Source organism: Daphnia carinata, chromosome 4, assembly GCF_022539665.2.
Source record: "Daphnia carinata strain CSIRO-1 chromosome 4, CSIRO_AGI_Dcar_HiC_V3, whole genome shotgun sequence".
NCBI lineage: Eukaryota > Metazoa > Arthropoda > Branchiopoda > Diplostraca > Daphniidae > Daphnia > Daphnia carinata.
The window spans coordinates 825,917-853,335 of record NC_081334.1 but is presented as its reverse complement, the minus strand read 5'-3'; the positions used below and the strand labels follow the sequence as shown (position 1 = coordinate 853,335).

The 27,419-nt window shown below is 40.2% G+C and overlaps 2 protein-coding genes and 3 long non-coding RNA genes across 9 annotated transcripts; 2 read left to right on the top strand and 3 right to left on the bottom strand.

Annotated features, from left to right (window-relative positions):
• Nucleotides 1–79: 79 nt before the first annotated feature.
• On the bottom strand, nt 80–1,216 carry LOC132087878 (uncharacterized). 2 transcript variants are annotated; one of them, XR_009420756.1, is made up of 3 exons: nt 1,139–1,216; nt 279–468; nt 80–195 (listed from the first exon to the last, which is right to left on the bottom strand). It is a non-coding gene; the product is annotated as an uncharacterized LOC132087878 (long non-coding RNA). The 2 variants fall into 2 exon arrangements; XR_009420755.1 differs by lacking the exon at nt 1,139–1,216 and having other exon boundaries at nt 279–750.
• A 168-nt stretch (nt 1,217–1,384) lies between these two features.
• LOC130694756 (forkhead box protein O-like) lies at nt 1,385–16,006 on the top strand. Its single transcript, XM_057517838.2, has 5 exons — nt 1,385–2,501; nt 11,894–12,076; nt 13,191–13,901; nt 13,974–14,744; nt 15,873–16,006. The coding sequence occupies exons 1-5, from the start codon at nt 2,040–2,042 to the stop codon at nt 15,882–15,884; spliced, it is 2,139 nt and encodes a 712-aa protein (XP_057373821.1). The 5' UTR covers nt 1,385–2,039; the 3' UTR covers nt 15,885–16,006.
• A 5,171-nt stretch (nt 16,007–21,177) lies between these two features.
• LOC130694798 (uncharacterized) lies at nt 21,178–22,335 on the bottom strand. Its single transcript, XR_009420874.1, has 3 exons — nt 22,223–22,335; nt 21,929–22,160; nt 21,178–21,828 (listed from the first exon to the last, which is right to left on the bottom strand). It is a non-coding gene; the product is annotated as an uncharacterized LOC130694798 (long non-coding RNA).
• Nucleotides 22,336–24,644: 2,309 nt separating this feature from the next.
• Nucleotides 24,645–26,026, bottom strand: LOC130694812 (uncharacterized). 4 transcript variants are annotated; one of them, XR_009420839.1, is made up of 7 exons: nt 25,722–25,951; nt 25,547–25,660; nt 25,360–25,480; nt 25,257–25,293; nt 25,086–25,195; nt 24,946–25,012; nt 24,645–24,872 (listed from the first exon to the last, which is right to left on the bottom strand). It is a non-coding gene; the product is annotated as an uncharacterized LOC130694812 (long non-coding RNA). The 4 variants fall into 4 exon arrangements; XR_009002147.2 differs by lacking the exons at nt 25,257–25,293; nt 25,360–25,480 and having other exon boundaries at nt 25,722–25,844; nt 25,917–26,026; XR_009420840.1 differs by lacking the exon at nt 25,257–25,293.
• A 359-nt stretch (nt 26,027–26,385) lies between these two features.
• Nucleotides 26,386–27,419, top strand: LOC130694794 (pre-mRNA-splicing factor syf2-like). The gene is made up of 2 exons (XM_057517899.2): nt 26,386–26,664; nt 26,761–27,419. Exons 1-2 carry the CDS (start codon nt 26,566–26,568, stop codon nt 27,358–27,360), a joined length of 699 nt encoding a protein of 232 aa, XP_057373882.1. The 5' UTR covers nt 26,386–26,565; the 3' UTR covers nt 27,361–27,419.

Below are 27,419 nucleotides of genomic sequence, written 5' to 3'. Positions count from 1 at the left end.
ACGCGAATTGACCTAAAGCCAACGTTGACTTCCTGAATCGTAATTTTTAAAAATTAACATCGAAGAAAAATACAACACATTGAAGACAGAAAATTATGTAGTAGAGTGGCGCCACGATGTCTGGAGTCCTAACGTCAGCCAGTGAATACGAAAAACCCATCAGCAACGATGCGCGTTGAATGGCGAAATAGTGGCCTACGTGTAAGAGAAATCAGCAAGAAAAAAAACATGCGGCGTGAAAGGATTAAAAGCTTTATGCTAGACGAGATCATTCGTACCCAGTCACATGTCATGAAAACCAGTGTACTTCCCGTTTCGGCCGATGTGCCAATATCTAGTCCAAAAATTTCGGAAGGCCATGAGGTGACATAGCAACTAGCGCCATGGCGCCTTTTCTTCCCCCCTCCCCCCCTTTCCTAAACAGCATTCACGCCACGCGGTCCCGATCATCACATCCGCCAGATGGCTCTGCATGGAAAGACATCGTACTAATAGGTATACGTTCCGTCTAGCTACTATACTATCAATAAACGTGTATGTAATGTGTGTGGTAAGTGTGTGTGGGACGGAACACACGGCCGGCCTTGATAATGGGCCATTGCTAAGAGCTTAAAAAGAGCTTTTTTAGGGTGAGAAGAAGAAAGGAGTATACGGTGGGAGGTGTATATAGTAAGTTGGGTGGTTTATAGAAAGGATAGGGAAGTTGTGATATGCGCAGTAATTCGACCTTGGCCGTTTGGCTGAAGGCCCGCGCTCCGCGCCGCCCTAAAAAAAAACACGTTTTCGACTGGCCAAGAACTGTGAACAGCATCGAACGAGTTTAAGCGACCGAAAACTAGCTGTTTTAGCCACTGCTTAACTCAGCAGTTTGGGCCGAAAAAATCGAATGAAACAACTTTTTCTTTCTCGACTTGTTCATTTCGGCAAAATGGAGTCATTGAAGACCTTCTGCAAAAATGTGGCGTGGCCGAACGTAAAAAAAAGAAAATTTTTATTTAGCGCATAAAAAAGAAACGAACGTTTGGAATTGTAAAATATGAATGGAAATGATCAGCAAATCATTCAACGTGAATAGGTTCGTGAGCCTAGGTGTTAAAAAAAAAAAAAAAGGTTGCCGGAACTTGGCGCCCATACCTACCACTCGAGAGCTGCACAGTTAAGTGCCCAGTGGAATACAGAACGTTCTCTGTTGATGGAACGGCCCTCTCGCTCATTCCCTCCATTTTTTTTTTTCATGAGGCCGGCTCCGCCCCCTCGCCCTCTAGTGGTGTGTAATGCTTTTCTACTGGTGTGTGTCAAATTGTGGAAAATCCCAAGTGCGACCGAACGGCTTCAGTGCGCGTCCATCTCTCGCTGAGCCCAGACGATACATCGGACAACTGCCACCGTGTGCTGCTGTTGCTCTCTCTCTTTCGTGTATTTTCGGTTCACCATTTGTTTTTGTTGTTTGTTTTTTGTTTTTGTTTTTTCCTTTTTTTCATTTGACGATTGCGTCGAGTGTGCGCACTTGGATCGTCTGCGTTCACTGCCAATATCCTCATGTTGCTACGCTGCCGGGCAACACGTAATCTACCTAGCCGCGTGCATTTTCACGAAAACGAGAGCGAACGAGCAAGGCAAATAGAACTTGACCAAGGCAGCGAATAACCTTCGACCGAAATCAGCGAAAAAAAAAAAGGGGGGTTCAGATTGCGTTGCCCTATGGCGCGCCAACGAGTCCGTGTTGCCATACGCTCAACAGACGTAACACGCCCGGGTGTGTGACTCGAATCAAAACTCCCGTCTTATTTCTCTCTCTCTCGAAAAAACGTTCATCGAACTGAAAGTGAGATAGTGTCGTGAATGTTTTCGTGAATTTCGAAAAACAAGAACCTTTTTTAGAATATGACATTGAAGAATCAAACGTGATCAGTGACTCAGCGATATTTTAATTTCAACTTTGATTCTTTTGGGCTCAGTGTGTGTGTGTGTGCATGTGTACGTGCGTGTGAGTGTGTGTGTGTGTGTGTCAAAGTTAACGTGAGCAATCGAAACAAAAAATGGCTCATCACAATTTGGATTTAGATTTGGACTTGGATTCGAATTTTGAGCCGCAGCAAAGGGCTCGATCCAACACGTGGCCGTTACCCCGCCCCGAGAATTACGTCGAGATCAAAGAGGAGCCATGCGATGTGGATTCGTTGTGTCACGCAAGCGGCACTGGCATGGCCGGAATGGTTGGCGGCATGGCCATCAACATGGGCGGCCCCATTGACTCGATGAAGCTACTGGACGGCTCTTGTGGCGGATCGGCAGCCAGTGCCGCCGCAGCGGCCGCAGCCAAAAAGAATTCCAGCCGACGCAACGCTTGGGGTAACATGTCCTATGCCGATCTGATCACGCAGGCCATCCAGAGTTCGCCTGACAAGCGGTTGACTCTCTCGCAAATCTACGACTGGATGGTGCAGAACGTACCCTACTTTAAAGATAAAGGCGACAGCAACAGCTCGGCAGGATGGAAGGTAACGTCCATTTGATTTGATTTATTTAGGATGTAGGAAACAAAAAAGCAAAACAAAAAAAAAAAGACGGCAGTGGGCGTAAGGAAAGGTGCGGGAATGCATTTTTTATTTCGTCTGAAGCCTTTCAAACCAATGACGTCGAATCCCGCGTGATGATAAGGACGCCCTTCATCTGTTGATAGAGTAACTGATTACACACAGAAACGATGTGGATTCACGTGAACATTCGAAACAAGCGCCGTTTTTTTTTTCTATTTCGAATTTTTTTTTTAATTTGTTGAACATCTTCATTTTGGACCTTTTTTTTTTTCAAAATTTTGATTGTTTTATCTTCTCCGTCCAGTGTTGAACGGAGGTCAACGATCGATGCTTTTTTGTTGCGTAATAGTACTAACGACGACATGTCTGAACAATTACGTCTGGTCCTCATTTGAATAACATAAAGACAAAAACCCAGAGAACATACGGAGGATGGAGGGGGGGGGGAGCTTGTATTCGACGCCGTTGGGTCGTGAGAGAGAAGTCGGCGTCCGCCACGGTGAAAATGAGAAAGCCGTCACGTGACAGACGAGTGTACAAGTGTGGAGCGGCCTTGGAGGTTTTGCCTCCAAGAAGCCGTGACGTCACGCGTGTTTGGATGTTCTCCTTTTTTTTTTTTTCGTGTATGTGTGTGTGTATTTTTTTGCGCCACAGGCTCCTTTACAGAGATGGCGCCGGCAATGGTCGTTGTGACGTCACGGCACCTATCAAAAAGAACTAAACTAATGCGGTGTAGTTTTTTTTTTTTTTTTTTTTCATATCTTTTTCATTTCCATCGCTATCTGGGCTTGCCTTGCGTCTCACGTCTTTCGCCACTCGCGTTTAATATATTCAATTTTTTTTTTTTTGATTTTAAAGCGACTTCTGGATTAAGACGTATGTCTTTATTTTTAAAAAAATTTGGCAGGTATATTTTAAATGTACTTGATTTAAATGAATCGGTGTGTGTGTGGCGTATGACAGCCATAACGGAATAGACAATGGATTCGATTCTCCGGATCGTCATTTCCTGTGCGTTGCTATTCGATCGCTAAGATATGGAAACCATGAATTGATGATGAAAGCAAGAAATGCGTTGCGTGCATATCTAGTGTCTTTCTCCCTTTTTTTTTTTTTTATTAATTTTTTTTTTTTTTTGTTTTCTAAAAAGAAACGATTGAATACATCAAAAGAGTGGCTTTGAAAAAAAAAAAAAAACGTGTTAGGATGTTTGACCGGTTACTAGAGCCGAGGCTCTTTTCCAACACGCCATCGTTGATTCCAATTACCATTCGGGGTTCTTAATATCCACACCGAATTCTTTTCTTTGAGTCAATGAAACCGTTCGTCTACTGTTATTCATATTTGATTGTGATCTTCATTTTTGTTTTCGTTGATCTACAAGGATAGGCCACTGGATTTTCTACCCTCCAATAATTTTGTGATTTCATTTGCCGATTGCTCGTTTCACAACCTCGAAATCTTCTGGGAGACTTAAAATTATGTTTTGGTGAGGGAGGCAAAAAAAAAAAATTATAATCTCGTATACTTAAAAAAAAAATCCTTTTGATCATAATAATATCCTTCAGTTGTGTGTGTGTGTGTGGAAAAGGTGCAGAATACCTTCCCCTTTTACTTTTTATGAAAAGAAGCGAGTAAAGCCTGTATACCTACGGGGGGGTGGAGAACGAGGTCATCGAAAGGGTCACGACACACACACAGCCCTGCAAAATAGAAAAAAAAGAATTGGCGAAGAAGATGCTGAAGAAAGCAAAAGGGTTATGGGGAGGGTTACAGTGGCTCTACCCTTCGTCCCTGAAAAAAAAAAAAAAAGAAAAAGAAGGGGGTTATACACAAGAAGAGGCCATTACAGAACCCAGAGGGTGGTTTGGGGCCTATCCAGGGTCAGATCGGGTTACAAAAGCCCCCTCTAAGAATGGCGAAACGCCTGGAATTGGCGAAGGGAGAGTTGCCATTTTCCCACTCACACACACACACACGCAAACAATATACCGTGTGTGTGTGTGTGTGTATGTGTGTGCTAGGGAGTAACAATATAACCCCTAAAGAGAATGAGGTGCAGTCGCGAATAGGGTCATCGAGCGACCCTTTTTTTTTTTTCTCTTTCCTTTTTCCCCTCTACAATTTTTCATATATTTATAAGTATATATATATATATATAAGAACATGGCCTATGCTGACGAGGAATGCATTGGAAGTTCTTTTTTTTTTTTTTTTTAGCTTTGGCTAGACATGACAGACAGAGGGAAAAAGAAAGCTGGAACCAGCAGCTAATTAGCTGATGGCTCGCATCGACAACGACAGAGCCTCCTAATCGAATCATCTTTTATTTTACTTTTTTTTTTTCATGACACATTTTTTTCTATTCGTGTCTTCTTTAAGAAGAATAAAAAGGGATACTGTTGATCTACATCTCGCCTTTGTGGAATTTTTTTGTTTTTCTTCTTCAACGTTCACCGTTAATACCAAACGTTTTTTAGGAAATAGGCAAAAAAAAAAAAGAGTTTTCTTTCTTTCTTTCTGAAAAAAAAAAAAAAGAGAATTCTATTCGTGAACGGCCGTACTTGGTTACGAAGGGGAGGGTTGGAACCCTCGTGTTGTGCCGAAATTCTTTTGCTTATTCGCCGAAACTTGCAAAAAAAAAAAAAAAAGAGGGGGGATGTGCGTGCTGGTAGGGGTGAAGAGTGGTGCATAAGGGAGGGGGGGGAGAAGAAGAAGAAAAAAAAAAAAAAATGAAGAACAGAAACGAACACATAGGGTGATGGCCAAAACCAAAAAAAAAAAAAAAAAAAAAAAAAAAGGAGAATTTTTAGCGAAAGGGGTTCGCCGACCGGTCCGCCGACGCGTTACCGACGCGTTACCAAGGTCGACCGACGGGGTTAAATTCGGACATGAAGGGGGGGGGGGGGAGGGAGAAGAGAAGCAAAAACCAGAGAAGAGAGCTTCAATTCTCTGTGAAAAAAAAAAAAAAAAGAAACATGCCAAATGGTTTTCTTCTTTTCATGAATGCCCTTCACGAAACGAAGGTGAACAAACCCAAGGCTTCATCGCACATTCTCTTATCCTATGACTAATATGGTTTGCCTTGCATCTTTTGAAAATCGTTTGAAAATTTCAAAACAAAATCAAAAAAAGTCATTTTTCAAAATTTTGTGTCAAAGAGGCGATTCGTGACGTGATGTTCTCGTTTAGTGTCGCGAGTTTTTGATTTGCAGTGAGGTACGTAGATGAGCACAGCGGCCATTTTTGCGCTTTTTGGTCACATCTGATGTTTTTGCTTTCATATTGGAGCCTACCCGAGGGCGACAACCACCCCTTTTTTTTTTTCAAAAAAAAAAAAAAGAATTCTATTCTTCATTGATGTTGTATCGGTTGGTTACCATGCGGGATTTGGCGGGACCATACAACAGAAGAAAAGAAGAGGGGGATGTGAAATTCGCAACCCCCTCTTCTTTTCTCTCGTTTTGCTGTAACCCCTTTTCTGCTTTTTCAGAAGTAGAGAGGGGTCTCTCTTTTCTTTCTATTCACCCCCTTCGCATTTTGGCAGATCGTTTGCTAAAAAGAGAGAGAGAGAGAGACTCTTACAAGCATATGTGGGCGAAAGAAAGAGTGAGAAAAAAAATAAAATCAAAAGAGAGGGGGGAAAAAAAAATTGTGAAAAAAAAGAAAAAAAAGAGTTGGCCAAATCTCCTTTTTGTTGCTGTAGCGGAAGTGTGGATTACTGCAACTTTTCATTCTCTCACCCTTCTTCCGTCCGGACGCGATGTGCTTCACCATATCGTCTAATCAACTGTAACTACATGTACGAGGTCCGGTGTATATACCATTCTATCCCATTCTTTTCTTTTCTTCTTATTTATTCGAGTGTCGTACATTCAGAATTTTCCAATAGAACGTTCGTCTTGTTTAACAGCTTGTATACAAAAATATGTGTATATATACTGTATAAAAGCCCTAGATGTTTACCCCTAGCGGTCACGTTGGGCACATTTGAGAACAGGGTCAATTTTTTTTTTTTTGTTTTTTTGGAGTACTTAAATAAGGATTTACATTTCGATTTTTTAAGTCAATAACAAAAAATATATATACATATATGTGTTCGCCAGAGAGTGGGAAATAAAAGTCTATTCTATCAAGGTCTATTAAGAAGAAATAAGCCCTGGAAGTGCGAGCTGTGTTATAAGGTCATCTTCTGAGAAGATTCCGCCTAGGCGTGTCTTTCGACCTTTCCTCATTTTTTTTTTTTGTCGATTTCCTGCATCTCAAAGTCGGTGCAAGATTTTTCTTTTTTTTTTTTTTTTTTTTTTTTTGAAATCGACCTCGAGCTTCTTATGAAAATCATCAAGGCCGGCCGTGTCAGATTCTTTGAAAAATTCGTCTTGTCTTGCTTCGTGTTTTCTTGAGGGACGTTGTTCTCTTCTTGCGATAAATCAGTCGAAAGCTCTTAATCATCTGGCCAATAGTTCTTCCTTTTTTTTGTTGATTCGATGTAAACAAGTGCGTTACATCGACGCGCTAGTGTAATAGACGATTGGCCAAAGTTGATCGGCACGTGGCTTAACGATTGCCTCACCACGGCGATAGATGAAGATCGATTGCTATAACTTTGAACAGTCCCAACGACGAAGCAAATTTCAAAGCTTATCAATCGAAATGATTTGTTTTTTTTGTTTTTTTACGTTTCCTTTTATTTTCATTGGACCGCAATCATTTCGAATTCTAATCGGCTCGTAACGATGGCGTGCAACCTTGTTTGCGAAAGTCACATGTTGTCCAACACGTCGTACGTGCGGCCAATAACCCATCTCTCTTTCGTTTTTTTGTTTTTTTTTTCTATTTCGATTCATTTATGGAAGTTATGCAATTGTACGTGATGGACAGAAAACAAAACAAAAAAAACCCACCGGGGGTCTTTTTAAAAGCAGGTTTTTAAAAAACCCAATCAAATTTGGCCTGGATTTTGCAACGGTAGAAATGAAGAGGTCAACAAAGGTCGTACCGGTTTGTCATAGGCCGCTAACATGTCGTGCGAGATCGTCATAAAAACAAATGGATCAAAGCGACGGCGGTTCCAGTTGCCTTTTGCTCGTCTGTCGGCTAGTCATGAAAGACAAAAGGCAACATGTTGAAAAGTGCGAATTTCTGGCACCGAGTAAAAACCAAAATAAAAAGGGCGAGATTTAAGGGAAATAGCCTTCCCGTATAGGGGAGTTAAAAAAGCACCGTTTTCTTACTTATTTTTTATTTTTTATTTTTTTTTATATCCGCAACAATCATTCCGACCAAGACCACAAAAAAAAAGGCTGGAAATTGAAGGTCTATATTGGCAGACTTGGCCCTCTTCGGTGCAGATTCGACGGCAATCATAAAAAAAAAACCAAAATCAGGGCGGCAGGAATGAACTGTATCGGCCCGATGTCATAGCCCCCCACCCGCACAAGTGACCTAGTTTTTTGTTTGGCCCACCGCGATAGGCGCCTAGGAATAGCCCCCAACAGAAAAAAAAAAAAAAAATGAGAGGTCGAAAAAGAAAAAGAAAAAAAGGGAGGCAAAAGATTTAACGAAAGAAAAAAAAAAAAATGCCCCCTTTGTCCTTCCTGATGTCCAGGCAAAATCTGAGACGGCCTATCTTATCCGTTCGTGTCCCCAGTAGGCGTTTCACGAACTGCATCCAATTTTTTAAAATTTTTATTTATTTATATTTTTTTTCTATCCGTTAAATCCCTCAAAAGTTTCGAAAGGGTCAACCCCCCCCCCCCCCCCTAAAAAATACTATTGGGTTAGTGTGAATAGGTCATGGATATGCGTACTTAGGGCGCAACATGCGTACCGTTGGTTGTGGTACCAACCCCCCTGTTCTTACGTCACCGCAACATGTGGCCGCGTTAGTCGCAGATCCACCTGTTTCTTTTTTTTTTTTCCAGGTACTTTTCGCTTCGATCGTTCTCGCTTTTATTTACTCACGTGCTATAGGGTCTGCCGAACAAGTACAGAGAAAAAAAAAATAGAGTTAAGTACAGTATGTTAGAGCTGCTATTTAATTCCGTTGGGCCGTTAAGCGGTGGGTACGCACCCTTCCCGCGTGTGTCAAGTTGAACGAACGAAAATACCTGGATACATCGGGGTTTTTTTTTTTTTTCCTTCTTTCTCACTTGAAACGTACACGTGCCACATGTGGCACGTGGACCCAATGACACAACGGTCGTTCAATTTTGGCCAAATTGATAAAACAGATAGGAAATTGTGTGCGCGTGATGTGACGAGCTAACACACTTTGTCGACGTAGCTCTAGTTTTGTGCGTATCGAAATCAGATCTGGAACGCCTGAGCTCGGCAAAGTTGTGGCTTTAGTTTGAGTTTTTTTTTTTTTTTTTTTTTTTTTTTTTTTCATTTAAAAAAACAAATTGTTTTTGATTGCGGTTTAAGGTTGAAGGGTCGAGTCCGTAGGCGTGTTTGCTTATCGATAGTGACGAGGCTACCAACTTTTGGTTAGTGTCGTCCATCTTTCTCCTATTCGTTTGCGTTACACGGGGCTCGGGCGAATTCAGTGAACTCGTGATTCGTACAAGTTACGTCGTACCCTCTTTTTTTTTTTTTTTTTCTTATTTATTATTTTATTTTAAAAGACGAATACAAATTTGTTTGGGGGAGCTTTCGTTCAGCTTCCGTCCGATCATGTTGGGCTTCTTCCCCTCCGTCGCCACTTGATTGATTGAATACGCGGGCAGCGCAATCATGTTGACAGCCTTCCCGTTAGGTTTCCGTTCTCTCGGCTATGCATTTCGACGCGTCTATTAGACTTTGGAACAACACTGTCGTTCCTTCCTCTTTTTTTTTTTTTTTTTTTTTTTTTTTTTATTCGACGTTTTTTTTTTTTGAACTGTATTGTCAACTCTACCATATTGCCCTGACTCTGGTTTTTCTTCTTTTTTTTTTTCTCTCTATCTTTTATTGTCAATTATACTCCGGTGCTGCCATCTATGCATAGAAGTAGCATTTACACAAATAATTTTTTTGAAAAATTCGATTTCCGGCACTTGGCGGGGAAAGGATGTTTTGGAAATGGCACGAGGATGAAGAGAATGAAGAATACCGGGTACCTGGGTTGAAATTTCGATTGAGTAAAAAAAAAAAAAAAAAAAATGTCTTTATTGCTCCTTCTGGCCCGTCAAAACCGCATTTCGCAGATATGAGATCTGATATTGACGTCGTTCGTCAGATCGATAAAGCGAAACAGGCATACAAAAAAAAAACACCACTATGATTGGACAGCCTAGAAAAAAAAAAATGTATTTGTTAGTCTGAATCGGGTAACGTCTTTTTATTGGGATCGACTCGCGCAACGAGAGCTGCAATCATATCTACGTACCCACCCCGCCAAACTAACGTTTTACATTCTTATTGTTTAATTCAATCTCCTTTTTTTTTCCATTAAATTTAGAAAGGGTTCACGAAAATATTGGAAGGGTACACGAAAAAAAAAAAAAAAAATTAATATATAATAGTTCAATTCATTGATCACGGTGGACAAGTCCGATGGCTCTCCATTCGGTCGAATTCACTTGCGTGCCTCTTAAAAAAATATTCCTATTGAGTAGGGAGTGATGGCCACCCAAATAGCACGGTTATATATGAATATCAGGTTTACGATCTGCCATATTTTTACGCGTTCGCGTCGACGCTCGGCCCAGGAAATGAATGCAAGCAAAAATAATCAGGACAGGCCGAGTTGATGGATAGTTTTCACTGTCGCCCGTCTCCCCCTCTTGTCCTCACCCCTATCCTGGTCTGGCTAAAATATCAGCGTTTGCTGCATACGAAGAAGAAGAAGAAGAAAAAATCTGAGTGATGAACGATGCGTTGAAGGTTTCCTTTGAAATAAGAAAAAAAAAAAAGCGGAGGGAATTGTTACCGTTGAAATGAGAAGAAAAAAAAAATGCGATTTAATATTTTTCATGTTGAAACATGATGTCTCAGTCAGCTAAGGTCATAACAAAATCCCGTGTTCCATGAATTGTTTTTTTTTTTTTGTTTTTTTAAATGATTCTCTAGTGTCCGAATGCCCAATCCATCCGATACACTTTGAATCAAACACGGCTAAAGGTGGGGTGAGAGGGAGACTCGTCTTTGTTTTGATTACAGATAAATCCAACAAGCAATGAAACTTGTAGGTGTTCACTATCAGACCCCCATCGAGCCCTCCTGGACTCGTGTCGCTCTTTTTTTTTTTTTTTTTTTTTGATGTGTCTGGCGCTTTCATTTTCTCTTGATGTTGAATCCACTCGTCGAGAACGTTTGTTACAAGCCTTCGTACCATTTCTCAAGCAAAGTTTTCAACATCGTTTGCTATACATTGAGTTGTTAAAGGGAAGAAAAGCAAAAAAAAATAAAAAAAAATAAAATGTGTATAGTGGTATAGCAAAGAAGAAGAAGAATCAAAGTTATCATTAATCAAACGAGGGCCAGGTTTCAGCGACGGAGCCAGCACTCTCGACATTTCATTCATCTTCGTCTTTTGAGAGAGTTTTCTTCAAGCCCACTCCGTCCTTAAAAGTATATATATTGTACAGGGCTGCAATAACCATTGATCTCATTTTCATAATCGTTTGGTATTAAAAGGGCTGCGCCTTATCATTTTTTTTTTTTTCCTATGTAAAAAGCTCCTAGCCTCCCCCTCCCCCCACCCTTTTTTTCTCTCTCGTCTGCCTGTCTGCTCTACTCTGGTCGATCTCTTTTGAATACGGGAATGAAAAAAACGACCTGCCACTACCGACGACAGTCCATCTTTCACTATTTTCAAAGTTAGCACTGCTGGTCTTAGCCGGGCGATCGTTCTTCTCCCGCTGTTCGGCCATTGAAACCGACAGGAAAAATGGCGAGCTCTTTTTTTTACTCCCGCAGTTCCTTTCTCTCTCTCTCTCTCTCTCTCTCTCTCTCTCTCTCTCTCTCTCTCTTTCTCTTCTCCTATATGCTCTTTTGTAATCATCAATCAATCTCGCTTCTCTCCCGACTACCCACCTTCTCCCCCTTTCCCTAGCCGAGAGGTTCTGAAAAGAGCAAAGGTTTTTTTTTTTAAACCTTCCGCTTTCATCGAAAAAAAAAAAAAACTGGTAGTTCGCTCATCAGCGAACTGGTAGGGGGATGAGTAATAAAATGGTGCTCGAAAGAAAAAAAAAAAATCTCATTTTATTGTAAGCATAGATTTTAAATAGGTTTTAAAGCGAAAGGGTTTGCCTTTATTTGATGGAGAATAATGAAAGAGCAATAACAATATTTAAATGGCTACGAATGATGTAAAATTCAATTAAAAAATGGTTTTGTTTGGTTTTTGTTTTTTTGAAACATTTTTTTAGAATTCAATTCGCCACAATTTATCGTTGCACAACCGATTCATGCGGGTGCAAAATGAGGGGACTGGCAAATCGTCGTGGTGGATGATCAACCCGGATGCCAAACCAGGAAAATCAGCCCGTCGCCGAGCCACTTCCATGGAGACCTCCAAATACGAGAAGAAGCGAGGACGAGTCAAAAAGAAGGTACGACCAATCGCATTCTTCAAGAGATAGTTATTTGTTTATTTTTTGTTTTGTTTTTTTCTATTTTACCTTCAAAATAGATGTAAAAAATGAAGCTATTTATTCAGAGATTTTTATTGAAAGGATGGCTTTGCTACTAGGACGATTTGCAATTCAAGGCAAATTGTTTGGATGATGTAATTTTTTGAATGCGTGGCTTTTGAAGTGTTGACACTGATGAAATGTAAGGAGTGTCTTGTTGCGCAAGGCTATACGCGATTCGAGAAACAAACGCTAGTCGTCGGGGAGGCTTTAGGTTCAGTCCACGACTGGCTAAGAAATCACAGATGAACTCTGGACTTGAATGGTCGTCTCGTCTCGTTTTTTTTTTTTTTTTTGCTCTAGTAAAAATCGAAAGGTTTTTTTTTTTTTTTTTTTTTGGGTCCGCAGAGGTTATCGGACAAATGCTCGTGATTATGTAGGAAAGCATATGCTCGTCGTTCTAATTACAAACGCTAGTCGTTTTAAATGATAGCCAGCAGAACAAGTTTGAATCAGCTCCGAAATTCATTCGTTTCCATTCATCTCGACTTTGATAAAAAAAAAAACTATGGACCGTGTTAAGATTCCTTCTATTCGATGTTGACACCCAATCAAAACGTGGCATTTGATTTATTTTTTTTTTTCATCCCACCCTTTTTTTTTTTTCCCTCCTTCTCTTGGTGAATATTCATCGTTCGTGATGAGGACGAGCTGATGACGACGTCGTTGTTCGTTTAGAGTGACGAACGTTCGTCAAGTGCTTCGAACATGATGGAACGAGACGTTCTTGTTTGTGCAAGCGAACGTGAACGTTGTTCCTTCTCTGTACGGTTATTCAAAGCTATTTGCATTTCGTTTTACCGGTGATGTGACGCCAGTCTTCACCGGCCCTGATTACCCTCTCATAAAATGGTGAACACAATGTCCTCCCTTCAAATCAAGGAGGGATCCCTTTTCCCAGAATTCCAACCAAATGCGCAATTTTCTTTGTGTCGGGGAACAAATAGTGAAAAACCCAATCCATTTTGAACGTCAATCGACGACGATGTAGCACATAATAATAATTTAAAAAATAAATCAAATGTTAAAACAGGTTGAAGCGTTACGAGCGGGTTTGATGACGACGCCGTCGCCTAGTTCTTCCGTTTCCGAGGGTTTGGACATGTTCCCCGAATCGCCGCAACTTCACCACTCGCTGTCGCATTCGCACGGTGGCCATCCGCACTATCAGTTGCAACAGCTGAGTCCGGGTGATTTCCGACCTCGAGCCTCGTCCAATGCCAGCTCTATCGGCCGTCTCTCACCAATTCCCGCCGTACCGGAATCCGAAGTACAGGACAGCCCGTGGAGTCCTCAAGACTACCCCTCCACCGCCGACGTCTACGGCCAACCAACAAGTGGCGGCAACGATCGCTTCAATCCGGATCAGTTGGTCGACAATATCGCGGAAAGTATGAAGATCCGCGAGAATGGGTTTCTGGCCCCGTCGGCCGCCTCCAAGTCATCGACCAACTCGCCGGCCAACATCCAGCAAAAGCGGCAGCAGCAATCACCGTCGGCCTCGTCGGCAACGAACAGCAACGGCTATAGTTTGTGCCATCAGGCCAGCTACGCGTCACCTTACGCCGGCCAGCAGCAGCCATCCCAGCAGGATTATCATTCGCTAGGGGGCTCTGCCTCTTCATCCTCGTCCACGTCGTCGGGAAGAGCAGTGTCTTCAGGAATGGGACGATCGCCGCAGCCGCAGAGGATCATCAACGGGCCGAACGATGCACCGCCTCCTTATTCGATGGCCACCTTGCAGGTATATATCGTGATCAATCAGTTGAAAGAAATGTCTTTTAATTCATTTGATTTTCAAACGAAAAACCAACAGGGTCTATCTCCGTCCCATAATTTGCATTCGCTGTCGCCGCCTCACTTGCTGGATCAACAGCAGCGTCACAACAGCTGCAATAGCGGACTGAGCAACGTTGGCTACGTTAGCGGCCTTCCTGTCTTGGGACGTTTCTGCACTTCGTCGCAGTCGGGGCTGGTCAACTTGGCTTCGACAAACAATTGCAACGCCATCGGAAGTAGTGGCTCAGGTTTACTGCGGGCCGCCCTAGCTCAGGGTAACAACAGCTCCAGCCACAGCCCTAGTCCGCCTGAGCACATTCGTCACGAATCGGAGACAACCCCAACGCCGTCTCAAGTCATGAGCCACCTTATGGGTGTGCTGAATAATAACGGCGTCGTATCCGGCTTGATGCCAAACGACCTGGATCTGAATCTAGATTCGCTGCAGGGTGGCTTCGAAGATTGTAACGTCGACGAAGTCATTAAGCATGAGCTCAGCATGGACGGATCTCTGGATTTCAATTTTAGTCAGCATCAGCAAATGATGCAACAGCAGCACCAGCAGCAGCAGTACCAGCTCGGACTGCATCAGCAGCAACACCATCATCACCATTACCTGCAACAGCACCACCTGAATCACCACGCCACGCAGCCGACAGTCAACAGTGGCGATTTTAATAATATGGCTCATTTCGGTACATCGTCCACGTCTGTTCCGGCTTCCGGTGGCACTCTGTCTTCCTCAGTGGTGTCGTCGCAGCCGCCGCCGTTGTGTTCTCTAGCAGCTCTGGCACCTGGGCGATCCTGGGTACGATAGATACACGCACCATCCAAGTCACACATCATAAACAAAAAAACAGATTGCACAAACGCAACATTGGCCAAAAAAAAAAAAAAAAAAAAAAAATTTTTTAAAAACAATGGAGGGGGGGGGGGGGAAGACAAATTGGGAATGATGAGAGCTCTAATGTTTTTAGATTTTTAAAAATGTTTTGATCGCGACATTATTATTATTATTATTATTATTTTCAATCCAAACAACTAACACGCCATGCTTGGTTTTAAAACTACCTATCCGCTATTGTGCTTGCCGCTACCAACAAAACACTAACGAAGGTAAGCGCCATCAGCTATTCTATGTTTTGCATATTAGTTATAATACCGGGCTTTCTAATGCTTTGGACGGGTAGCGCTTTCTTCTTTTAACACCTCGTCTTTGTTGACCCCCACTTCCTTAGAAGAACGTCGCACTGATTGTCGCATAGTCGGGGCAAAGGAATGTTTAGGTGATGGGGATGGGGCATAGAGTTTGCCACTAGTATAATCAAATAATTTAACGTTTATCACGAACGCCGTTTATCGTGATCAGCTCCTGTATGTCGTCTTATCGCTCTTTAGTTTTATGCAACTCTTTTTTTTTTCTTTTTCTCGTGAATTCAACAGTGAAAACTATTGTAGAAATTTTTATGATTGCCGCCCCAAACGTGATGAGGTGCAGATTAGAGCATTCCTAAATGGTGGCGTAGGCATGTGCACATTTTATTGCGGGTAGGGCGGTTAGCATCGTGGCTTTCATCCCGCATTTTTTTTTTTAAGCTTTATTTTTTGTTTTACGTGTGCGTAGACCGTACTATGACCGCATTGCTTGCACAATCACAGGGAATTTTAAACACGTAACATTTGTTTTGTTACATAACCAGTAAAAAATGAAGCTTCCACAGACGTATGCTTTAGCTTTCTCACGTTCATCCCAACCTGATCGCCCTCCTCGAATACATAAGCCATTTGTCGTCTTTGCTATTACCAGACTTGTTTTTTCAGCCAATCGTGAAAAAAAAAAAAAAAAAAAAAAAAGAAAACATTAAAGAAGAAAATGCGATGATGGAATTTCGGAATACTAATATTGAAAATTGTTTTTTCTTTTCATTTCATTTAGGAGGACTTCTAAGCTGTGCCTACTATCGTCGCGGGGCTATGACCGGAGGCAGCTCGTTTTTAAGTTGATCACATGATACCAACCCAGCTGAATTGATCTGCTGCAAAAATTGAAAACCGAAAGATAACGGAGTGGTGTAACGCAGTTTAACTTTCCCTCCACGTCTTGCAGCCACATTCACGTTATACGATTTTGTTTTGTTTTTTGTTTTTTGTTTTTTTATGCGTATTGTGTACCGCACAAGTACTTTGAAAAGGAACGTTACACGCTCCAACGACTTTCTCCTGCTGATGTAAATAGGATTGAGAAAAATTCGAGTGTAAAATGCAGATGCGGTAGCTGCCCCAGCCTACCAACGCCTAATCGTTTCGGTTTGTTTATAATGCCAGAAGGGGAAGAACTTTGCTCTCTCATCCTGCTGCTTTTCGATGATAGCCGACGCATCTTTTGAATCGATAAAGTCCGTCTTTATTCATTCATCTTTAGTGAAGAATACGGTTGTGGGAATAGGGAGGGAAATTTCATGGACAATCAGAGCCACGTCCTTACCATTATTGTAGATACACACAAAACTATCAGAACTATAACAACTGTTAAAGGGGAAAGTTGTTTAGCTCGAATCATTTAAAACGTTCATTTGATTTTTTTTTTTTTTTTTTTTCGAATGCGCCGTGTAGTTTTATTACGCGATTGCTTGTATTTTGTTTTCGTGTGTTTTTTTTTTTTTATTTCTTGCTATTTAGATGACATTGCCGCCGTATAGGACGCTAAGGCGAATGTCCTCTGTTTTGAAAGCTACGTGCTTTGCAAGCGACAAATCAGCGCCATTTCGAATGCGTCCTGATCTGTGAACGTTTCGCCATTGATGGACGTTAGAATGGAATTAGGAAAATGTAGCCCTTTTTTTTTTTACTCCATTTAAATGTTTGCCTCGCTAGCATTCGAAAATCAGGTTCTTCTTTCTTTAGTATAACGTTCCCTTCAAAGACCATAGTTTCACGCAGAGCATGATCGAAACTCAGTTGTTCGTTCGCTGAGCTGATTTTGCCTGTACCTTCAGAAATTTCCCCCCGACTCCTTTTTCCCCGTGTTCACACTTCATCGAGCGCGCTCTTGTCGCCATGTCTCAGGAAAATGAACCAACTAGCGAGAATTTGAGATTTAAATTTTACAGTCGAGGGCAATTCAAATGTCAATGTGTTTTTTTTTTTTAGCTCATGTGTGGAATCAATTGAGATGTTTCATGATTTATTTTTCATTGCCGGTAGATAGATGTGTTTATATATATAAAAATATCCCATAATCCGTGCCCCCTGCCCCATCCTTGCTTTAAAAAAAAAAAAAAAACGAAGAAAATGAAAAAGAAAAAAAAAAAAGAAATAATTTTTTTTTACGCAGAGAACATACCTGATCTACGATGCTTCCCGAATCGGCAAGAAGTTTTTTGTTTGACAAGGAAGAGCTTCCTAATGTTTTGCTAAATCATTTATTTCGTGTTTGTAAGACAGTTTTTAACTGTACGTTTTACTACCATAGAATTTTTTTTTTTTTTTTAAATCAATTTTGTTTGTTCTGTGTTCGCTATCCCCGCCAAATAGTGTTTCTTTTATAATGGCTGTATATTATGTCATCGTAAGCTCAAAAGATTGAAACAAGTAATGGGCTAGACTGACAGAAATTCATGCACAGTTTGTATTTCTGTATTTGCATTCTATGTACATATTGAAAAGGAGATAAATAACTAGTTCAAAAATCTAACTTCCATCGATGACATCACAAGAAAATTGTCAGTTTTTTTTTTTTTCATAGCACTTGGATCTGTGGGAAGTAAAGGGCACCCTGTACTTAGCATCAAGTGGCAGGTGAAATCAGGTAATGTCTCCTCGAAATAAAGCAAAGGAAGGAAGTCTGTGATACATCATCTGGTATGTTCATTGTTGAGATATCTTTTCCTTTTATCGAAAAGCCAAGAGTGTTCTTCACTTTTAGATCGCTTCATTGGCAATTTTGATCATGCAAGGATACGAGTTAACAGTAGAACCTGCAGACCCTAAAAAGTTGTTTGAGTACCCCACAAGATATTACCGCGGACACAAGATGGTCGCCCTTTGTTCTAGGGAAAGCCGTTTGACTCGGAACGCTGTTAGATATGGCAATCCGTTTTACCCCCCCAAAAAAAAAAATTTTCGGCCTTTTTTTTCTTTTTTCCTGCATAGCCATCTAGCGGCCAGATTCCTATTTAATTTTCTCATTCATTCATTCAGACATGGATTGGATAATATGGTCACTTGGAACACTGGATTTGCAAATGCAGAACAGCTGACTTATGTTTCACATGTCAGTTGGAGATTTCCCAGGTAAAATTTCTAGTAACTCAGCATTTGGTACCATCTTTACTATAATTTTATGCAGTATCCTGCATATCCTATTAATTCAGATTTCAATCCTTTTATAGATTGTCACATCAGTGAGGAAGGTTCAGTTTAGGGATTGAGAGCCCTCAGCGACTATAACATCTAGCCCATATTCACATTGTAGCACTTGATTGCTGCCACTGATTCTTCAAAATGCCTATCTTGTATGGGATGCTTGACAGTCAAATGGTACTCCAATGTCACATAAATATCAATTATTTACTTTATTTACATTTATTAAAAATTTTTGAAGGAATGACTTAAACAAATGCCAAAGGTGAGACATGCTGGAAAAGCTTGATATGAATGTGTAGGTGTAGTTTTGGAATTCAGAGGTGCTAGCCGGCTGTTGAGTAAAACTTCATTTAAATTTGGTTTCAATTCAATATGTTTTACTTATTATTTTGTGATTACACAAAGGGTTGCGCCATCCAGGCAATGTGGATATTCTGCCATGTAAATTATAAACCGAGGATTCTTCATCAACATGCAAGATGTTACCCCCTGGTAATGCTTTTCTGCTGAGTTTGTTTAGTTTTCTAATTTTAATCGTCAATGTCGTATTAGCAAACTACTGTTGGCAGAAAAGCTGATATGTTGGGACAATGGTTATGGCAAGTGCGAAGAATAAATCACCATAGGTCAGTTGCCTTGCCTTCCCAGTTGCAACGAAGACGAATCGTGGAGTCAAAAACATTAAAAGGTGGTACTATTTTAAATTTTTTAATTGTTTTAATTGGTGTAGCGCTAATTGCTGATACATGTGTAGAACATGCTGGAATTCATGTCATCCTGGAGAGGACTAAAAAAAAAGAGCTTTATCCACGAAGCAGCTCATTAATCATGTCCCAAACGATTGCCTGCGTCAGCCAGCAATCTTTCAATGGCTAACAAGCATTTAGTAGTTTTGAAAATCGCGGTTTGCACTCCCTAATGCGACATTCCTTAACCCGACCTGTCAAAAGATTTGAATGCAACCATTTTCTATTCGGAACTGTCGCCTACGAAATTCTTTTTCCATAAAATGAGGTGATATGAGGTTATAATGGAAATTGTCGTCAAGACTGCCGAGACCATGTACCTTCTTTACCTTCACGTTTAGTGATCAGAACAACCAACTTTGTAACCTTTCTTTTTTTTTTTAAGGTGCATGGAACGTCCAATCGGAAAGCCCATGGAAGGTCTCTGTGGCCAACACGAAAGGTTCTCCCAAACTTTCGTATTCAAGTTTTGGCTGTGGTGATCATTTGCAACTGCATAGCCTTTTAGAAGCTCCTGCCAGCAATCTACAGGAATATGGCAGATGATGAATTTATGTACCAAGTAAGCTATATCAATAAGAACGTTTTATGCTTATCTATGTTTTATTTTCTTAATTTAGATTAATAGCAATAGTGAACCTGCGAAGGTTTCTGGTTGGGATGTGATGACGAAAAGTTATAATAATTTGAAGTACGGAATTGAACTTCCCTCCATGATTCGCCTGTGTATTCCCGCGTATTACGGTATTAATTATTTAAAAATTGAAGTGCATATCTGGGCTCCCTTCCTTTCCGTAGCCCCGTTTCCCCTTGACTCATAATAAGCCCGTAGGGGGTCATGCCCCTACTGTACGGTATATATAAAAATAACATATACCGAGGTTTGGAGGGCTCTGGCCGGAAAGGGGACGTGGGGGTCCGCTTAGTCCGATGATGTGTTCACGGAGGGCGACGTGGCTACCCACAAATCCGAACTAAAGGTTAATCGCTCCAGTAAAAATGTTCCAAATCTTCGGCTCTTCTTCCGGCTTCTCTTAGCCAATCACCGGGTAATCTCCCCGGTGGGTCAACAAGGCAGTGTCTCCCCCTGCCTGGGTTGACGGCAACTTTTGAAAGGGCTATTGTGCCTTTTTAAAGTTGCAAAAATAGTTGTAATGTGCAGAGAATTGTCAATAAATTTTTTTTTACAAAATGTTTTTTGCAAAATTTGTTTCTCTCATTGTCTGTGTTCACACACTACATTTATCAGCCTTTTTTTTCTTATTTAGCTTGCTCAATTCACCTTTAATGTTAATACCACCTTTGATGGTAAGCATTGTTTCCATTGGTTTATCGTATTTCTGTAAGCATTTAATTAATTATTATCCAGGGATCGAACCCTGGATGTTCGGCATACCGCGCCGATGCCCTACCAATGAGCCATGAATCATATGAAGTTAAGTTGGCTTTTTTCTAGTCACTTGCGGACTTGCATTTACACTTTGAATAAAACTGAAATGCAATACTGCAATACTCTTTTATACATTTAGATGTAGATCTTTATACATCTACTAAGGTTTGAACCCATGGTAACAGTTATCGGAGCTGAATGCTCTACCACATAGCTATGGACCTTATGAAAAAAATAGAAAGATCAACATATAGTTGTGATAGACTGCATAAACATCCTAGACGATAACATACGATATGCGATAAAAAAAAATTTAGATATATCTCGTGGCTCAATGTTAAAGCATCGGCGTTGCACGCTGAATGACTGGGGATCGATTCCCATACCAGTAAAACAATATACAAATACAAAACTACTTCAAAAAATATCCAGGTATTACACGTTGTTCCTTGTCTAAGTCCAAGAATTCAAAAAGTTTAACAAATAACAATTGAATACCTACAGATAAACGACACAACGGTGGCAAAAACAAGAAAGATAAATTGAATAATAGAAAAAGCTGATAAATGTAGTGTGTGAACACAGACAATGGAAGAAACAAATTTTGCAAAAAACATTTTGTAAAAAAAAATTTATTGACAATTCTCTGCACATTACAATTATTTTTGCAACTTTAAAAAGGCACAATAGCCCTTTCAAAAGTTGCCGTCACCCCAGGCAGGGGGAGACACTGCCTTGTTGACCCACCGGGGAGATTACCCGGTGATTGGCTAAGAGAAGCCGGAAGAAGAGCTGAAGATTTGGAACATTTTTACAGGAGCGATTAACCTTTAGTTCGGATTTGTGTGTAGCCACGTAGCCCTCCGTGAACACATCATCGGACTAAGCGGACCCCCACGTCCCCTTTCCGGCCAGAGCCCTCCAAACCTCGGTATATGTTGTTTTTATATATACCGTACAGTAGGGGCATGACCCCCTACGGGCTTATTACGAGTCAAGGGGAAACGGGGCTACGGAAAGGAAGGGAGCCCAGATATGCACTTCAATTTTTTAAATATAAAATACCGTCTCGGGAATCCAAATTAAGTATAGAAATGTCATGTCATCCATTCAATCATTACAATTTATTCAGTGTCTTGCCCCAACCAAGAATCTTTTCAGATCCAATGTTACTATTAACCTATGCTGAGAAAAGAAAAACACCATTAAGCATCTCAATTGTTGCTCATGTGACTTACATGACTTATAGATTCAACTTCTGGCAGAAGCTTGGGAAAGGCCATACAAATTGCAGATGAAAATCATTGTATAAGGCTCTTGAATGATAAAATAACACCCCTAGAATGTTGCATTGTTGATAGTTGTGTTCCCAGTATGCTGAAAATCCTTTCCTATTGGATAAATTTTTTTTAGATTAGACATGGTTGGCAAAAAGGAGGAGAAATGCTTCGTCATAAATTCAAAAAATTTTCAAGAAAATTCCTTTCATACCTAAAAAGTCCATGTATGATGTTCATCACTGCAATGCCAGCGAAGTGAAACATCTTTAGAGCCATTTAAGTACCCAGCTTCACCAACACTCTGAACGTAAAGGACAAGTTGTTCTTTAGCAAGAGAAGCAGCTCATACCTTAATGGTAATGCACTTTCAGTGTTTTTCAACTGTAGGCTCACTCTTCCATCTTGTAACACTTCCAGATTTTACTTGATCCCCCGCTAAAATTCTGTCAATGCAAAATAACAGCATTAAAAATACTTTTTCAATAGACAAAAAACCGAAAAGTACCTAATCCATGTTTTATGTTGAACTCATGCCATTTCTGGGTTTCCGTACCACACACATTTTCGGCCCAAATACGGTCCCACAATTGTTCAGTTCCTTCGCTGCATGGACTGATTACTATCGATTCTTTTGTTGCAGCACTAACAGAATTTAAATTTAACACACTGTCAGGTGGTGGATTGAATAACTTAACAATAAATAATTGTTTTTTAAAATTCTATACTTATTTTGAATTCTTATTTGAAAAGTTTAGGTACCTGACTGTGTTCGCCTAACGCCAACTCATCCTCACATTCACTTAGGGAAGAGTTTTGAAAAACCTCCTTCACTGTTTGGAAACTGTTCCGTTCCAATTTATTCTTTTCCCCTAGCTGTGCTGGTAGACTCAAAATTTGAGCTTCAAAACACAAATGAATAAAAGCAAATAAATAGAATCATTACGTATTAGGCCTTACCATCCTTAGCTTTGCTGTTATCTAATATTTTGTGTTGTTCCAATAATTGGGCCTGCAGCTTCATAATTTGATCTAATAAACAATAATTAATAATTGAAAACCAATATAATAATGTTTTTACTTACTTACATGCCAACTCATCCTCACATTCAGTTAGGGATGAGTTTGGAAAACCTCCTTCACTGTTTTGAAAGTGTCCAGTTCTAATTTGTTATTTTCCAGTAACTGAGCTTGTAGACACAAAGTTTGAGCTAAAAAACACAAATGAATAAAAGAACACAAATACAATCATTTCATATTACCATCCTTAGTTTTGTTGTCATCTAAGATTCTGTGCTGTTGAAAAAATTGAGCCTGCAGCTTCATAATTTTATCTAATCTTATCCATTTTTAAATATTTTTCTCCAGCCACGAGTTTTTCTCCAGCCACGCGTTTTTCTCCAGCCACGCTACTCCATTAACTGCTAATGGGATACAATTAACTCAAATTGCTTACATGCCTGTAATAACGAAACCGACTGGTAGATGGCTACGGGTAGAAAAAAGAGAAAAAAGTGTGATTTTTTTTTTTTTCCGCCATTTTTTTTTTTTTTTTCATGTAAAACGGATTGCCATATAGGGGGGGGGGGGGGGGGTAAAACGGATTGCCATAGTCGCCATCTCCCTGTCAGATTTCTACTTAATTCCCTACATGCACTCAACGAATCTTCTGCTGCATCGCCCTAGCGCTGTAGCGTACTGGCGCGCTAGCATTGCGTCAAATACTCGGTGTATTTCGAAAACGATTAACTTAATGAAAAAAATAGCAATTTTGCCGGAATAAGCATTCAATTTTGAGTAAATCCTGTGATATTCAGCCAATTCCGATGAGGGCCAGTTTTTGCCACACTCCAATGCCACACTCCACACTCCATGCCAAACTCAAATTCAATTCAATTGAAATTTGACTTAAAATACATCATTTCGATCGCGAATTGAATGATAAGCGCGAAATTAAGTTTATTTTTTCAATTGGCTTATATTTTTCAGACAAACGTAAAAAACCATAAGATAAAGCTGGTGCGCCGATAGCAGACTTGCCGCGATCGCGATCAAAAATTGATCGCCGATCCGATCTTCGCTCAAAAAATGATCCCAAAAAATTGATCGCGATCCGATCTTTTTGAGCGATCAAACTTTTCGCCATCTAGCTGTCGATTTTGCAGTCGCATGGTTCTCTTTCACTACTATTTTTGCGAATGCCAATTGAGGGAAACTGTTTAGTGTTCACCCTCAATGGCCGTCAGTGACTGTCGCTGTGACAGCCAATACTAAATTCGTTAAATAGTGTAAATTTTCAGCGTTAGATGTCGCACAATGATCGGTAAAAATGATCGGCCGATCTCGATCGCCCGATCCGATCAAACTCAAAAGATCGGATCGGAGATCGAGATCGGAAAATTGATCGGCGCGGCAAGTCTGGCCGATAGCACATTATTTCCGTTTATTTCTTCCCAATTTCAAGAGATATTGTTTTATTCGAATTTTCTACTAAACTAACTAGTACTCGCCACTGGCGAGTTTAGTTTAGTTTAGACTGTGGCTTCCAACAAGTGTAATGGATGAAAACCGTACAGCATTTCTTAAATGCAGCGATTTGACGTGCTTTCGTTCGAACAGTAGGGCTTGTTTTTTTAGAGAGGCTAGAAATTTCTTAGAAAAATTATATTTGGAATAAAAATACAAGGATGTTGATTGCGGCTCGTTAGACGCATGTCTGCCGTTCACTTGAAACTGTATTTTTGGAATTCAATGATTCTGCTAATTTTTCATCTTCATGCATCCCCAACAGGTCCTTCGACGGCCCCTGACTTTAATGATGGCAGAACGAAACGAAGTTAAAGTCCTGTTTTGAAACAAGAATTTTCTACCTGACTTTAATAAGAACTCGGCTAATAAAATTCCATGCTCTCAACTATTTAGCCGTGCTTTATTATGCAACAAATAAAATGAATTTGCTGCTGTTATATTGATATATATGTATACGTTTCTAGGCTGTTGTTGTGCTCTTCGATGGATTAGGAGCTCAAATGGAGAAAAGCATACTGTTCTAGCCGGTCTGATTGCTGGAATACATGATTAGATGAAGTACACTCCATGGCTCCTCAATGGACGACCATGGCATCAATTTCGTCACATGACACGCCATTGTCGAATTCCTATGGAAATCCGAATTACAAAAAGGCCTGGTAAAAAAAAATTATAAATGAACAAATTCGTTCAAAACCTTACTAGAATTTCCTGATAATATGGATTTCTGATACGCCGGTGTTGATTTGTGGTCTTCAATGGAAGACCCCTGTCCGTCAGGTAAACCCTCATCAGTAATTCTGCAGTTCATTTGTACATTTTTTATTTTATGATAGAAACACCTTGAAAGACAGCATTAGAAAGAGGACTTTGATTTTGCAATGGTACTTGAACCAGTATGGAAGTTACTTGTTCAGTAGTATCACCTTGCTCTTGGACAGAAACATAAAACCTGAAAAGTATTGAACTTCATCAGTTAATGGCTTCATCATGTAACATTTTTAGGTTTGTACAAAGTAGAAGGCTGGCCAGTTATTTGGTGTCAGAAATCTAATTGACATGATTGAAATTGACCAAAAAAACTAGACAGAGAAAACATGTTCTATGTTATCTTACACTTAGACTCCTTTTTAGCTAGATTTTTTTAACATGTGTTTTTCAGTCTCAGGATATTTTGCCCAATGGTCAAGAAGATTTCCACCCACAGATAACTGATCAACATCCACAGTCTACAACCCTTATGTTACAAGTGCAGGTTAGATCAGGTCAAATTTATAATTAGATGCCATTTTATGTAAAGTACCTTATTCCTCAATGATTTTCATGTGTTTTCAGTCTGAAGGTATTTGGTTATTTTAAAATCTGTAAATCAGGTATTGACCCACAGACAACTTGGTCAACATTACATAGTTTACAACTTAAAATGTAATTGGATGTAAGATATTAATTGGTATAATTTTTTTAAGGATCAACAATACCTTTCGGGCTTTGTGTTCCTTCCCACGAGGAAGCTGATACCATTGAACCAATTAATTCAATACTAGTTCAGGTGCTAACGAAAAATTGACGTCTTTTCTCAAATGCCAACTTCCACGGTATTTCTGTCAAAAAAAATAATTATTATACAAATAAAACACAGAATTTCTAATATCTTAATTTTCCATGACGCTAACCAACAGTGCTACGCCGTTGGTGGTGCACCGTTACATTGACGTTCACAATCGTACCACGTACAAGCGTCGCCATTGTCCGCTGAAAGGTGATCAAAGTCGGCCTAACAATCGATCAGCAATTTCAATATTCAGCAGACTCCTCCTTCTTTGTGGGCAATGTTTATTCAAATTCCTTCTTCGACCGTAAACTTTGACCGCATCGACCGCTAGTTGGTGTGGCTAGTTATCTGTAAATTACCGGTTAAACGGTTAACTAGCGAACAGAGTTATCTAGAAAAAAGATGATCAAATGGCATTGCGTAAGTCTCGGATTTTTTATCATTTTTAAAGTGTTGATATAAAATTTACAGAAATGGACGAGAAATGGACAAATGGTTCTGTTCTGTCCTCTGATTCTGATTACGTTATTGGCACATATGGCACCACTGTCCTGCGCTAGGAAAAAGCAATTCCATCCCGCCATGTTGTACTACAGCAAACAGTAGTAAACACTAAACAGTACCTGACAGTACATTTAAGTCGTCAACATCGTTAACTGTTGAATTCGTTTACCCATCGTTGACTATCTAAGTAAATCCAGTAAAAAACAAAAAAGAAAACAATAGAACAATTATTGGCGTTGAAAACGAAAGTAGAAACAGTCTTTAGGATGTCAGACAAACCAGGTCCATCAAAATCCAATATGAATGTGGAAGCCTCTAAACAAATGGAGAGAATGAAAAAACTGCGACAATTACACAGTCGTCGAGTAAGATATTTCAGTTTTGGCACACTTTTATATTTTTATTGCATGATCTTACATGTAACACAAGATATTTTTGGGGGGAATTCTTAACAAAAATAGAATGAGGCTCGCCAGAAAAACCACCAAGAAGTTCTGGAGGAAAGTAAACGAAGCAAGCTACCTGCTAACTGGGAAGCGAAGAAGGCACGTGCTGACTGGATTTTAGGAACTGAAGCCCAACGGCAAGAAGCAGCAAAACTTGGGAAAGATTATTCTCGCACAAAGCTGTTAGAGGTGGGAGCTGATGAAGCTGAGCGTAAAGAAAGGAAAAACAGGAAGAAAAATCCAGATACAGGTTTTGCCGACTATGAACAGGCAACATTTCGTCAGTACTCAAGATTGGTCCAAGAAATCAAGCCTAATATGGAAGAGTATGAAAAAGCTAGAACAGATCTTGGAGATGCTTTTTATGCAGAAAAGAACACAATAGTTCATGGACTACACAAAGATTCTCCTGAAGCCGTGAATCGTATGGTTGAAGATTTACATAAACAAATCGAGAAGCGCGAGAAATACAGTCGTCGTAGGCGTCATGATGATGACGCCGAAATTGACTACATTAACGAGCGCAACATGCGCTTCAATAAGAAGCTGGATCGATTCTATGGTGAATTTACCACAGAAATTAAACAGAATCTGGAACGTGGTACGGCTGTTTAACGCAAACGCAATGTGACTACATGATAAACATTTCCGAAAATACAGACCTTTTAAAGCAA